Below are 15613 nucleotides of genomic sequence, written 5' to 3' on the forward strand. Positions count from 1 at the left end.
TCAACAGCTTGACTCGCTGTTATGTGGAATGCGCTGACTCATCAGTGAAACTCTCCCGCCGGCAAACGCGTTGCAGCGAACAGCCATTGTTTACTGGCCTGCGCAACACACTTCCTTTACACAGCAGCAAACAAATGACGCTCATTTAGGAAACCCTACCCAGATGAATCTAATGAGACTAAGCTTAGCACCCGCGTTTTGCCCATCCCCTCCGCGCTCCTGGTCTAGCACGAGCCCAGCCAGCGTGAGAACTCAGTTCGTGAGATAAAGATGCTCTCATAGTAACTCAAGTCAGAACTGTACAAAGTCAGCCTAGCTGGCTCGGTAACATTCGCGGTGTCTGCGATGTGCCGGAAAGGCTAACGCCATCTTCGAGCGCCTCACTCATAGCACCAAGTATTACGCCTTCTGCACAGTCACTTTACCTATGACAGCACCATGTTAAATTCGGTTCTTAATGTTGTGTTGAGTTTAGTGGCGCATGAGAATCTAAGGCTATCATGTGCCTGAGGCACTTAGTTTCCTATTTGACGCTACTTTTCAGATTATTCCCTGCCAACCAGTGCAGCTCGAGCAGTAGTTGTTTTTCTTTGTATTATTCCTCCTTCTATTTTGATATTTCTGCTACCAGTGCCACAACAGTTACCCAATGAAGAATTCTGGTTATGTCAATACAGCTGTCGTTTTGGTGACATTTCTCGAGTACGTTTTGAACTCCTAGAGAGAAGGTTTCACATGAGTTTTAACACATTCCGTCAAAGGAAGCAGTGCGCACTGACTTCTTGGCTGCGTTCGCCAACATGCCTTTTTTTTCTTAATTCAGTAGATAGATTACCAAAGTTTCGAAGAAACTTCCGCGCGTAATTTTAGTATCAAGAGCTTGATATGAAAAATAAACTAAACAAGAATAAAAAAAAACATAATAAAAACATTGCGCTCGTAACAAGGCCTGTTTTGGGCCTGTTTTTTTTTTCTCGGTTCTTTTTTCTCGAGCTGAAAGTGTCAGAAAGTTTCAATATTTCTCTCCAGGAGACTCATACATTTGGATCTTGTATTTTATTCAATGTTATACTTATATCCGACGCACAGCCATCAATTTTCCAGCGAAAGTAGCCCCCTTCGTAGCAATTTTTTTATAGATCGCATATATAAAACGAATGCCCCCTTGTGTGCTTGGTGTCCTGTTTTGTTTTTTTACTTTTTTTTCCAAGAGGCCAATACACGAAACTTTCTTTTTGAAGTAAAGACTGTCGAATTTTCACCACAAACATGTCGAGCCCATTCTTCAAGACCTGTCAACCGTCCTCAGAATGTGGCAATCATACCAGACAATAAGGATGCCACGAAACAACGCCACTTCGCAAGAACCCGTGCTTCGTGGCTGGATCTGTCCGAATTCCCGGGAACGGCAAAAGGAAAGCGAAGCCACGCGGCCACAGAAGCAAAACCATGAAACAAAGGCCTTTGCAACACCCGGGCTGCGAATTTTCGCCCGGCTGTCACGTTCGACCTCAATACAGGAAGGCTCCTAAGGAGCGGTATACCTCACGAAGTTTCGCCAGCCCAGGAAGGCCCGCAAGAAACCCAACACAAAGAACCTATATAAACGCGACGAAGGCTCGTGTCCGATAGAATGGTGCAGAGGTCCCATGAAAGCCTTTTTGGGGGGAGCCCCCTAAATAGGGCAGGCTTATAGAGCCGTTGTTTGTGAGCCGGAGCGTCCCATCTATAAAACTTTATTGCCAAAGCTGGGAGAAGGCCCCTGTAATTTGAAGCGAGAATTTCCTCCTCATAAAGTTATCGTGCACTTGGCCTGCGGTCCGTAATTTTTATCCAAGAAAGCTAAGATTACCAGTCTAATACGCTGGCTGTTGCTAAACGGTATACTTTGTCAAATCGCGTGATTTTGATTTCAGCTGGCGCGGGCAACTCTCATCGAGATATCTGCAACCTAATAGGTAAAGCTGCTTTTGCGCACAGAAGCTGAGCTTCCAGATTCAACGAGTTTCAGCCTATGCACAAGAGAGCTGCAAAGATTATTCAAAATAATTCTGCTCTCTTGGGAGTCGTAAAATTACCGGGGCAACTTAATGAACTTACGTACGAGTAATGCGAAAATATTGTATTTGTATTCGACATCTATTCCAGTTTTATTCCAGCTATGTTTCGATTATATTCTAAACCCATTCTATTCCTTTGAAGTTGTTGCAGTTGTTAGTACTAGTACTGAAAACTACTGCTTAACATTTCGAAATTTTTCTTCTTTTATAACCTCACACTGTTTCGACCAAGCGCGAGTTTTGCAACGCCACCATTTTTTGGGTGAGGCCGAGTTTTAGTGTCGATGAGGCATCTAATGCTTTCGCTGTAATAGACAAAATGCCCCCTTGAAAAACGCAGAACGTGTCTGCAAGCCCCATAAACAAAAAGTGAATAATGGCTCGCAAGTATCGTTTTGTGACGAGGACTAATATCACGAGGGCTGTGCGGAAGTAGCTTGCGCTGAAAAATATACGTGTTTGTACAATCCGTTTGCAGTTTTCTTTTGTACGTGAATGTCCATCACAGAAATTCAGTTCCGTGTGAAGGTCCCGGTTGTTTCAAAAATGTTTAAGCATTTAGAACGTCCCAAGAGATGCCGAATCCAATGCTAGCTTATTTTTACACACATTCTGCAGCGACGGCCGCAACAGTTGAAATAAATAATATTGAGATCCTAGTTATAAGGCTGGAGAGAGTCTAAAGATATCAAATGACAGCCATGTTTAAAGTTTTGAAAATTCAAAATACATTTGTTGGGTAGTCTGAGATGCTTTGGCCTGATGTTCAGAGGCGATAAATACTCTTTCAAGATGGCATTAAAGGAGAACTTAGTGTGAGCTCGAAGCAAAGAATGCTGAAATAAAAAAAACACGTCGAAATTATAACTTGATATCTGAAACAAAACAGCAGGCAACAGTAGAGGTAAATCGCAGATAAATCCTGAATAGGTTTACCGCATAGAGTGAGGCGCATGCCAAAAAAGAATGACACTTCCTTTTTTCTGCTTAGCTGCGCTATGTTTCGCCACTCCCGAGAAATAAGCTGATGTCAACATCGTCGAAAATGTGAAAGGGGAAATTCATTTACTTTCAGACATCACTTGTGCGAAATCACCTTGTTTTTATCTTGAAGGAAGTTTTCCCTACCATGTTCAGTTTGCTGCGCCGATAGGAAACATTTATCTCTGCAAAAACCCGGAGCAAGACCGCGCTGTACATTACGTTTCCTCTCTGTGCTTACATCTCGTTTTCCGTTCAATACCATTTACCTTTTGTTTATTGAAGACCACACTGTTCCTTCAAGGCCTGTATGTTTGCCCAGGAATTTTTCTTCCATGCCATAAAAGTTTACTAAGCAAACAAAAAATACTCATTCAGGCTTCTCCTTTTAGCAGACGGAAGCAAAGTGAAAAACGACTTGGTCACCTTGCAGTACTCAGGTCTTGAGAGAATAGAGTTAAGGTTGCCTTCACACTCTGTCTGCAGCATTAAAGCACATGATCTACATATCCCACTGTTGGCAGTTATGTATGGACTCTGTCGTACTCCATAATACAAATTGCCTTCTACTTGTTTGCCAGAAACACGTGTCTTACTTTGCTCCCTATCTTCTGCCTCCAGGTGACGTGTTAAAGATTGGGAATTATCTTTCCCTGGGGTTTCGCTGTCGTGTGCCCTTCCCGTGTGCTCTGGAGCGGTTCTTCTTCTTCTTCTCCACATGAAAATGGCACATACCCACACAGGGGGATTGGCCAAGGTATGGTGGTGAATGCCAAGGAGGTATACGTGCGGGGGAAAAAAAAACTAAGTAGAATAGTAGAATTATTGAAATTGGAAAACATGTTCATTTTCTACCGTATTTTTTTCAGATCCCCTTGGCTAGCAGCACACTCGTGTATTTCATGGCTTCTGGTCCTCTAAAAGTTATATTAATCTTTGGACAAGAAAAACGGCGCACATACATGTTTTGCAAATTGGGCGAAAAAGTGAAGTGACAAAAGTGTTACAGCAAACAAAGCAGGAAAAAAAAAACTATAGCATGCCAGTAACTACGAACAGAAACGTGAATGCGAACTGTCAGGCTTCAGCAAATGGGGGAAAGAAAAAAAACGAAGTGAAAGACAAAACCCTCCTACTGCAAAAATTCAGCGAGCCAGGCTTCTTGGTGTCAGGCGAAAAAAAAAAGCAATCACTCATTTTCTCTCATTTTGGATTAAATATTGCTATCTCAAAAGCAAAAGTCGTGATGGAAGTTCCGACACTATACATTTCATTCCTTCATGGGTTCTAATTAAGAAGTTTGCATCGCAGGCTACACAGACAAAGATTAGGTTTCTTCTAGGCATAACACAGCTCTCTTGACGGAACGTAGTGTATTCATAAAGAAAATGAGAGTACAGTGGCAACATAAAATCTGCTGTATTTTCGTTGCGCAGGTTTTTTTCCCTGACACAGACTGAGATGTCGCATAATCCCCCTATATGAATATTTATTACACTACACGATATGGCAACATTTATATTTCATTTAAACACAGAACGCTGTAAGTATTCTTCTTACTCAAATGCGTATGATGACATTAATTTCTTCGAACAGAGTTCAGTGCCTTCGTTATTTCTGCCGTAAAGAGGAACCCTTGTATCGCCTACTATTGCTTTTGACTTTACTCTATATAATCTTCGGGAGAAGCACAGAACTGGGAAAGAATGCTCAGTGACGTTCTTGGTTGCTTCATTTTCCAAAATCATGAGAGTGCGTGTGTATTGCACGAAGGTTTGCCATAGAAATAGTATGGAGAGAACGACTTCTGGCTATTTTTCTTCGATAAAGCATTGACAGTAAGCTTACCACTGTCTAAAGAGATGTTCAGCCACACCTGATAAGGTATTTATATATTGCGATATGTGGAGGTAGAGAATTGGAGGGCGACTTCATATCTGTATAGATCTAGAGAGTGGTTTTTAGTTTTAAACACATACTAGCTCTCCTCTCTAGTTACACAGCTTTGAATTGTCTCAAAGAAGCGCCGTGCCTCAATATTAGTAGGAATGCCTCTTGTTGACATTACATGTCTTATATTTTCCTTTTTGTGACGTACAATATAATCATTATTGTGATGAAAAGAAAAGTGTCTATACATCTCGCATAGATCCGAACCTTGCCGGAACAAGAGTTCTGCATGTCATGCTTGCCTGACTAACAATAATGGTTTGCGATTTGCAGCTATGAAATTGGCAACAACTCTTTAATGGATGACCGTCATGTTGTTGCCTGCGCTACTTTAATAATGCACGTTGCCACAGGCACGCATCTCTAACAAACGGCACTTTTCTGTAAAAGGGTTCTTCCTACTGAGGCGAAATCTTTGAATGCGCTTGCTGTATATTTGGAGCCATTGCTTACGCGCACACATGGGGCTTATAAACATTTTAACGTCAGTCGGTGCTCAAAGGCATTTAATGTTAAATACACTGTTTAGTTTCAGTTCATTGCATCATGCGTTTGCCAGATAAAGGCAGTTCATATGTTGTGAAAACTATGCCCTACAAATCATGCACGTTACTTATAAATTTACAGCTCATTCGCGCGAACTGGCTGCAGTTAAAAAAGATACAACTCCAACGTTACTGATTAGTCTCCCATTGTACAAGCGCTAACAAGAACTCAGTATTTTTGTTTTGGGCTTATTTATTATTCTTAGCGATAGGGTACGCCACAATAAAAGAGCTGTTCCTCAGCTATAAGCGTCGAGGTGTTTCCTTTTATCGTCACATTAGACGGAATTTTAAGTTTTGTGTCGTAGCGTGAAGTCATGCTGAAGAAATGAGGTTTCTCTCTGTCGTCATCACTATGGCTCAATGCGTACTGTTCTTCGTTCTTTCCTAGTTTAAAACGCAAGGAAAAGATATGATTTCAAGCTACCTGACAAAACGAAACTCACATCTCTTTTCTTTTCCTTTTCTTTGCAGTCGTGGTCATCTGCGCGTCGCCCGACACAGTGCGGGAGATTATGCTCACTGCAGACGACCTCGGCATGGACAACGGGGACTTCGTCTTCTTCTCCGTGGAATTATTCACAACGTAAGTCGCATTCCTGCCGTCCTTCATTCACTTTCCTACCCGAAACAGTGAATGATTTATAAATCCAATCAAGCACCTACTCACAGGGCAGTCTTCTTATATGTACATTTTAGGCCATCTTTTTGGTGTTGCTGTTTCTACGTCGCAGGTATCGCATTTGAAACTCTGAGTCACGAGACAGCTGCTACTCTGTGCATACACAGCAGCAGCGCACTAATACGAGCAGCGCTACTTTCGTCTCTGCTCATGCGCAATGTCGTCTTTTTGCTTTGTATGTTAGTTTTGTGTGTTGTTTTATACCGTTGAGAAGTTCGGAAGAAAGAAGTTTTGCAAAATTTTACCCATGTCGCCATATTTTCTTTTAGCTGAAGGATTCCGGGGACATTATGACCCACCGTGGGGGCCTAGCTGCCGACAATCCGCTACTCCTCATCCTCTAAAATAAAATATTATCGCGAATCTTCTACAGGAAGTGCACCACGCCTATTTGGATTGATAGGCACAGTTTCCCTCCTTTAACTACTATCTAAACTTTATCTTCAAGGTTTTGCTGAGCGGGTCGCTTTTCACTTCATACGCGGTCTTTAAATTCTTCTACTTTTTCCTTTCCACTCCTACAAACTACAGGCTGTTACAAGTTTCAAGATTTTTCTATCAAAGTTGACAAAGTGCGGTAAAGTATGTCGTACGTCTTCTTGTAACCAATACATGACAGGGTTTAATTATCAGTCATTCCTGGAAAAGCCAGAGATTGTTTCATAAGTCCCAAAACATGGAGCCCACAATCACTTTCATGTGCTTAAGTAATATATCGACAATGCTTCAGGTTTTCAGTGTGCTAAAAGGTCTTGTGCCGACCGAATCAACTCCAAATATATCCTTTCAGCATCATCACAGAAATAATAAAATATTAAATTATTCTGTAAACAGCCGTCTCCGGAGTCATAGCACCTAAGTCTGATTGGTACACACAAAGGTCCTTACTCGCAAGTCCTTAGTCCTGCTGCACTGAATTTAATGTACAAAGCAAACTACATACTACAGTAAAGACATTTGTTACTTTACCACAGTGCAGTTATCAATAAATAAGAGGCCTTTGGTAAGCCTAATTCTCATCTGGAATGCAGCAGATGATGCTGTTACGCGTTTACGTTTTGTAGGTATACATCTTCAGCGCTAAAGCAGCACATTGCTTCAGGACCCAATATTGTAACGCCGGGGTTGTTCTTAACTTGCCTTATGCACCAAAATCCTGCATAATACAAAACGTGTGCAAGACGTAGGTCTTCAGAGGATCTAGCTAGTCATCAGCGAGGTTTTAAGTTACCTCTATCTAGTCTTGTGTACTTTCACTGTTTGTTATGCTCTCAGCGTGCACAGCGGCCCCTCCACTGACGTTTACTTAATCTTGCCGGTCTCGAGTTTTCTGCGGACGCCCCCATAGCGAATAACGAAAACAGTCGGTAATCTGGCGGGAGGCAGAAGCATGCAGTATTCAATTCTAGGGGGAGCGCGCATCAAATTGCGAAACAGTATTTCAAATATGCATTGCTAACTGCAGTAAAGCAACAATCAAGTAACTCTCTCTTACTGCGTGTGAATTTTAAATCAATAAATTACAAAAATTTGCAATTGATTCTTAATTACTTCAAAACGCAATATTAAGTAGGGGAGCCAGCTATCGTTGAGGCTAACCTTTACTTCTGCAAAGTGACAGTGTGCCTTCTGCGCATTCATTAAAGAAAAAAACTCGCAACTTGTCTTGCTTATAGGCTCAAATGTTTTCGTCTTAACTAAACAGTGATAAAGAAGTGCAAGCCAGGTCACTGTCCATTTCGGTGAAAAAAGCCTGGGTGATAAAAAGAAAGGATTTAATTTAAAGTTTCCAAGTCAGCTGAGAACCCGGAAGTCGCCGCTGAAAACACTTAAACTAATTAACTGAGATTCGAGTCCGACAGGCTGCCTTAAACCCCCCTGTAACCTTCCACGTATACTTCTCGAGACGCAGACACACGGAACAACGTAGCTGAGAGCGGCGCGGTCGCGCGGTCGAGACTTCTTGCTTCCTCGAACACGGTGAACCCGAACAAGCAGTGAGCCAAGTGTCTCCGGTTGTCTTGACAGTAAATGCGTTTCGGACAAAAAAAAAGGAACAAAACTGAACTCACGTCTACCGTCTGGTGAATACTAAGCCATTAGAAAGGAACTAAATATAAACTCTCAAGGGGTTTTAACGCAGCACTCCCACTTTAACTAAAACGAAATAAAGGAAATCTTTGGTGGTTGTCGGCTCAATTCTTAAAATTCTAAACTTATACGGAATGCTTTGCGGCTACTAACGCTAAAAGGACCTCTTTACTAAGGTTAAGGAATGGTCTGCTGCAGTAAAGTGGCTCGGAGTGCTGTAATGAACTACTTTCAAATGCTTTTCGAGGGCATTGTTTGAAGCGAAAAGGAGACCTGACTTTTTCACTTCGTAACCACAACTATATGCGCAGCGTGTCAGATCTTGAAGAGACTTCCTTGCTAAATTAAAGCGGACGGAGACGATGGCAGGGCAGGAGACGATGGACGTAGTGCGGCTTCCTGTTACTCTTTACTTGAAGTAGCTAGTGATACGGATGTGACATGTGCAAGGAAATAAATGCACTAAAATGCATGTTAAAAGCTCTATTTAATTAGCTTGTGTTTTCGTTTTATTTTGTCAGGATAGTTTGTCGCTCCTCTCTCGCGTTCGTTATGATTAGGGGTCAAAATTTCCGGTTTTTATTTTTTGAAATTCGGCGGACATTTTTCGCTGTTGATTTCAGAACGCAAGTTTCGGTTTTTTTTTCGGTGAATGCCATTTTTGTAGGATGAAGCACTGACTTTTTTTCCTAGTTTAACTTGGTAATACTGTGTAGTAAAAAAGTCACGTAGAGTCTATCTCAGCGTTTTTGATATCATAAAAGGTTTAATTACCAGTAATTAACGGTCACAAGTTGAAACGTGAAGCTGCGTTCGTGCAAGGAATCGCTGTCGGCATTAAAAAAAAAATGCTGAAATTTAGATGCGTTAGCCGGCCGCGAAAAACTCGAGTGGAAGCTTGCTTTTAAAAACTAGGTTCACCTTGGATTGTTGTGCTAGGCTGAGCGAGAGAGCAGGGCAGCACCTAGTCTACGTGCTGATACAAGCGATGGAACTGCTGCTAAATTGTCGTGGTAGCCAGAACATGGTACATTTAGAGCCATAGCTGACCACGATGCGCCAACCCCGCTCAACACCACGTAAGCTGCTGCCGTCTGAATTTCACCTTCAGCCCAGCCAAGCTCGAAATGTGCCTAGATGAAAAAAGATGCAAAAAAAGAAAACATCCACGAACGGGAGTCGAACCCGTGGCGGCGCAAACAGATCAGCTTCACAGGACGCTGCGGGAGACCAGTATGCTATAGCCAGCGATTTTTTTTATTATTATTGCATGGAAATCAAACGCGCTGAGTTACCAAATGCTTTACGCACGCACCTAGTACTCTGCGATGCAGACACACATTTTCTCATGTCTTCATACACTGAACTCCACCTGCACATCAAAATTGTGGGTGACATACACATGCCTCAAGAATCGGGAACCATTCAAGCGGCCGGTCCTGCGCAGCATAAACCCCTCTCCCCAAGGCGTAATGTTCACTGAACAGAGACTTACGCGAATGAGATGGCTCCACAGCCAAACACGCTTCTTGTTAAACTGCGCCACTCTCAAGCTGCGCATTGCAGAGGGTTATCTTCAACAACTTCCACCTGCTCCGTCCGGCAGCGCTGCCCCCTCATTGTCGTCTTCTACGTAGCGCAAGTCCGTGATTTCCACTAATTCGAGTGCTGTAAACATTCTCTGTAGATTCCGAAATTCTAAAATTTGGCCCGGCGAACCACCCAAATTCGACTTCGTAATTCGTAGTCGATGTTCAACCAGAATTTAACGTGCGCCACACGGTGGTGACCTCTAAATTTGGACTAGACCATTGCTCGAGTGCTATCGCGGACGTATAACGGTAGTTAAAGACTACCTAACGTTTTGTGACGCCTGCGCCTGGTTTCGTGTCAGTGTCGTACAGGCAGTTGATAAACATACTTAAGCGACCAACTGGTCTAAGCGGGTGATCACAGTGAACAAGCAGTGCTTAGCTAGTTCAGGGCGAGAAGGTATTGCTTCGCGATCTGCAGAGCCGTGTAAGCTTGCGGAGCAATACCTCATATCGCACAACTGTGCCGCTTATCCCGCAATTCCGCCGTCGTATCTCGCCCCTAGCTTCCCCATTAGCTAGGTTTTAACCCTGACTTTGTGTCATTCGTGCTCAACGTGTATATATGTGTTGGATGCCAACAAAGCCTACGTTTTTCGGTTGAAATCGAAATTCGAGAACAAAGTTCGGCCGGCATTTATCGGTGCTTTTGGTTTGAACCTTACAGCTCAACCCCTAGTTATAATCCAGCTCCGCCTAAGTTCTTCTGGCACACAGTCGTATAGTTCTGAGCAAAATTCCGCAGTCTGGTTCATTATATGTAGGGTTGTCCGTTTTCGGGTAAAACCCGATTTTACACGATTTTTGCACCCCGAACGTGGTCCTAAAATATCGGGTAAAACCCGATTTTTTCCGATTTCTGAAACAATTGTGCCCACAGAATTGCTGTGCCTCCAGTTGGCGCGCAGGATAGAGGCGGCCAAGGCGGCCGACAAGGCGGCTAGCAAATGCAGCGTTGTCATTGTTGTGCCTAGCTAATGGCAGCTGTGACGTTGAGCGACTTTCTCTCAGCTAAGGTACCTGCAGAGACCAGACAGGTCTCGGATGGAAACCTAGATGTTGTGCATGCAGATTATTATGTATGTTGATAAGGACGTTTAGAACGTGGATGACCAGCCCTCGTGAATAAAATGTTTCTTTTCTCAAAACCTACCGTTGCCTCTCACTGCGAGTAATAATTAATTACCAAAGAAACGCCAAATTTTGCAGTACTTTCTTGAAGACAGCCCGAAATATAGCCCTAAATATTACCCACTGGTTAGAGCAAATCAAATAAATTATTAGCTTGTAAATTAAACCTGATAAAACCCGAACTTCCGAGTTTTTCCACGAAAAACCCGATTTCTCCCCTATTATCAAGCCGAAAAATAACACCCGATTTTTACCCCCCGAATTAAAAAAAATATAAAACCCGAACGAATAACCCTAATTATATGATACGACGTCACCTTCGGCGCGATTTCGCAACGATGTTTGGCGAACAATGCTGAAAATGAGGGCATCAAGCGTTTATTGCTTCGTCTCTGCTTTCTAGGGTCCAGTTTTTCTACCTTTTCCTTTTCTTGAAGATTTTGCATTTGTTTGGGTTACCTGGCATCTGCGCGCCGTAATGAAACCTGTATAAAACACACTCTTTCGGCTTCCTAAGGCAGTCAGACGAGCAGCGGTGTGTAGACCGATCGCTTAATTATGCGAGCAACCTGTATAAGCAGTCGCTGACCGAAAGGTACGCGGGAAAGGCAATCGTTCTTGTCGTTGCGACGAAAACCGCACATAACAATGTTATTAACGTGTAAATGTGAGCGCATTAAAATGGCGTTGTGTTTCTCACATCAACGGGTACTTTGTTCCGGCTCGCGTTTGTTTTATAGGTCATTGTTCAGCGCCCGCACGCAGTGCGCTAAGAAGCTCCAGAACCAGGTGTCAGATTCGCATGCCTGGCTTCACAATTGTGGTAACGCTTGCCAGAATAAAGGCACAAAACATCCCCAAAGGCGCATCCGCAACAGCGCTCTCCCCTAACGGGAAGTTGCCAGCGATGTGAACATACTTTCACAATATCTAGAGGAATAGTTGCCTCACGAGCTTAGAATTCTCACTGCAAAATATATTAAGTAAGAGCGTAAGTGATGTCATAATTTTCCTTGTACTATTGCGCCTTGCTGCTGAATGTCGAGTAGAACATAAAGTATGCTGGTTTTGAAGTCTGCCTTCCTTTATAAGTGCCCTGCTGTGGGATTATGAAAATTACAGCTTTCCTGCATGTATTGGAAGAGTGAGGTATTTACCTTCATAGTTGGAGCCTATCATGCCGTTAAGAAAAAAAAAAGGCTTTCAGGAGACACCAATAAATACATTTCAAAAAGGATAGACTGACGGAACTACCAAAAACCTTGCTTCCTTAGAAAAAGTATTTACGGTGTGCCAGCGTTCCTAAATCTTGGCTACCTATGATGCATACTCTTCAAATATGCTGGACAGTGAGCAAGATGTAGAAACGAGTTTGTTCTTGCCGTTTAGTCATCTTCCGATTATATGCAAACTTGAAACTAATTGATAATTGCGGCAACAGCGATACTATTGGTATTTCGAGCAATACAAGGAAAAGTTCCTTGTGTGCGACGCGTGTAACTACTAAGGCTATTTTCGTTTTCTCTTTATTTTTGAGCGGCTCAATCGCTTCTGCAAAGTGACACCGCCGCATAGGTCCACCATCAGGGGGTGCTATAAGCATTAATGACATGTGATACAATAACGTCTTTAAGGTATGTTACAACACTGATAAAAGGCAAACGCATCGCTTAACTCGGAGCAGATTGTGCAGGGTCCTCACAACCCCGCACAGCCTCTTGTGGTATTTTCGAAGCAGCAATCATGGGCAGACGTTCAGAGGTTCTATTTCCGTACCGCGATTTCTTTTCTGCCCGCTTCAGCGCTCAGAGGACCAAATAACAACCAAGCGGCTCTTCACTCCGTAACCTTGGGCAGCTGTCAAAATAAGCGGTCGACAACATTTCCGAAGTAGCGGCCACGGCCGTAATACTGCCCAGGCGATTGCTTGTGGAACTCCGCACGCTGGCTTTCGTCTCTTTGTTTACCTAAAGGCTAGAGCTATTTGTGTTGCCCCTGGATGAGTCGGTCAAGTGAACTTTCCTCTCTCTCGGGTTTAAGTGAAGCAGCTCTAATGCCCCGTTCGAGTTCGTCAAGCCCGTGGCCAAAATTATAGCACAGCCGAACCTACCACCTGTCAGTCCATTTAGCGCCGTTTAAACGACATATGTGCGCACGGTGGAAGTCGAAGACGCATCTACAAGCACATGCTCACATATATTCATGTGTAGACGAATGAGAATCCGGCATCTCGCAGCTGCTAGTCTTTCGCTGGAAACTGTTATGCCCAATGCTGCTTCGACACAGGGGACTCATCACAGGCCCCGTTTGGGCTTAATTGTCAGCGAATATTTTGCAATTCATAAACCGGTCGAAAAGCAGGTACTATCGGTTGCATAAGTCTTCAGGACGCGCAAAAAGCGGTCTTCAAGCTTAGGGGCCATGCTTGTGACCCATCTCCTTATTTTACTAGCACACATAATTACAATCGCTGGCTACATTTATCTGAGCAAGTGTGATCCTGAGCTACCGTGTAATAAGAGAAGAACGTGCTTTCGTTGTGGCTAACGTGTCCTGGAGACTTCTTCGGGACACTGCAATATTACGCTTATTTAATCTTTGCCCTCTTTCACGTACAGCAATGCGTAGACAAGTAGAGCTTATAGTACACGTTTTGCAGAGAGCATCGATGCCTGTATGAGCAAAATAACTAAAAATGGAATAAAATTCAATAACAGGCGGTATTATTTAGCAAAGAGGTAAATAATCACACAGCACAAAAGCAAGTGAGAAAATTCGGTTATTGGCTTAAAGGAGAGACTGGAAAAACACCTGTTGTTTCTATACAGAAGCTGATAATCATTTTATACTTTGCTGATGTCAAAGCACCGACTGAAACGCTCTTTCCTGATTTTTTTTCCTGGGATGGTGTGAGCATGACAGCAATAAGACGAAGTTCCATTTTTCTCAAGTGACAAGTTCAAGACATGGCAGCAAAAAGAATTAAAAAAAAAAGAAAACGGGACCTAGAAATAGGAACACTACGGAAAGGTAAAGGGGGAAGTTTTCTTTTCCGCCTATTGAACGTTTCAACGCGTTGCACGTAAACGGCAGAATAAAAGATACTCGCCTTTCGGACTGAAAATACCGTAAGATGTTTTCCTCCTGGAAAGCATTTCCCAAAGCGACCTGTTTGGTTTGACGAGCAGCTCGACACGCCCGCACGCTTCGAAAGCTTTTAGTGCGAGCTTGAAATTGTCTCCCCTTTCCGCTCGTCGTTGATCCGGCAGACCCGACGCCCGGGTGCGCACAATCGGCGAGCGACCGTTGTCTCGTGCGTTGGCAGCGACACCCCGCCGAGGGAGGAACGACAAATGGCTTTCGCCCCCGGGATTTCGATGTCATTCGTATACCTCTTCTCTGGTTTTTTCCACGCATCTCCTGGGGTACGTGCGTCATTGAATCAAGCACTGGCACGTCCTGCCGTCATCGGACGCGTCGCCAGCCCCTTCTGCGTGCGTTTTCTTTATTGTAAGTTGACTGCTCAATCTTCGTCGTCCATTCCTTCATCGCTTCAAGTCTCGGAGATCGGGGTTTGCTTTCATGTGACGCTGTCTACCCTGCTTTATCGTTGGTTCGCATCGCTAGCGTCTGAGTCCGCACGCGGTCGAGTTCGGAAGCTTATGTAAGAATCTGGCGAGTAACGGTGTGCCCACTCAAAAACCAAGTTTCTTTCATGAAGACAAAATAAAAGTAAAATAATGAAAGTTTTTTTACACCGCATTTGTTTCTTATGCATGGGGCGCTTTACATGTAAGGGCAGTGGATAACTTGACCTCATTCGATGCGGGTAGAAATGCCGAGCGGCTCCTCTGACAACATTCAAAATGTTATTAAAACATGTCCCGCTCAACGCCTGAGACTGAAACTTGTTGAAAAGCCTCTCAATACTTCGCTGAAACAAATAATATTGTTCATTTGCGTTAAAATGTGCGTACTCTGTACTCTCTTCCCGTCTAGCTGCCTGTTCGATCCTGACTGCGGCGGTCGCATTTTCATGGAGGCGAAATTCTAGAGGCCCGTGTCATGTGCGATGTGAATGCATGCTAAAGAAGCCCAGGTGGTCGAAATTTTCGGAGCCCTCCACTACGGCGTCCCTCATAGCCTGAGTCGCTTTGGAACCTTAAACCCCCATAAACCATAAACCAATCTGTGCCCCTCTAGGCTTCATTTGACTACACGCTGCAACAGCTAAGCGAAGACAGTGCGGCACATAAGCGTAAACAAACATTTATGCAACTGTTGAATTTTGAGGACACAGGGCTGTCAAGCTAAATGATGCAGCACTATTAATTATTGACCAAAAAAAGAGTTCTGCACACTCTACTTCCCGCTCGCCCGAAAACGGGTGTGTTTGAGATGGAATGGGTTGCCGGTTAGAACGCCAGATGCTTTGTGTGATTCTGCTCTATTACAAAACCCAAAGCTCAGGGAAATCGCCTTACATCGTTTCATAGTCCGGCTTTTGCGTTAAAACTCTGCACCCGCAGGCACAATTCTGCGTAGTGGCCGTTCAGAAGATTATCTAACACGCGCTTTTTG

At 43.6% G+C, this 15613-nt stretch overlaps 1 protein-coding gene across 1 annotated transcript in view; it reads left to right on the plus strand.

Moving 5' to 3' along the window:
* Positions 1–15613, plus strand: part of LOC149340431 (atrial natriuretic peptide receptor 1-like) — a 238511-nt gene that overhangs the window by 111358 nt on the left and 111540 nt on the right. Inside the window, exon 2 of the mRNA XM_089549200.1 lies at positions 6011–6122. Within this exon, the coding sequence (XP_089405326.1) occupies positions 6011–6122 (112 nt within the window). The remainder of the gene's footprint in view (positions 1–6010; positions 6123–15613) is intronic.

The sequence above is a fragment of the Amblyomma mixtum genome, chromosome 6 (assembly GCF_055824585.1).
Source record: "Amblyomma mixtum isolate Tamu chromosome 6, ASM5582458v1, whole genome shotgun sequence".
Classification (NCBI taxonomy): Eukaryota; Metazoa; Arthropoda; class Arachnida; order Ixodida; family Ixodidae; genus Amblyomma; species Amblyomma mixtum.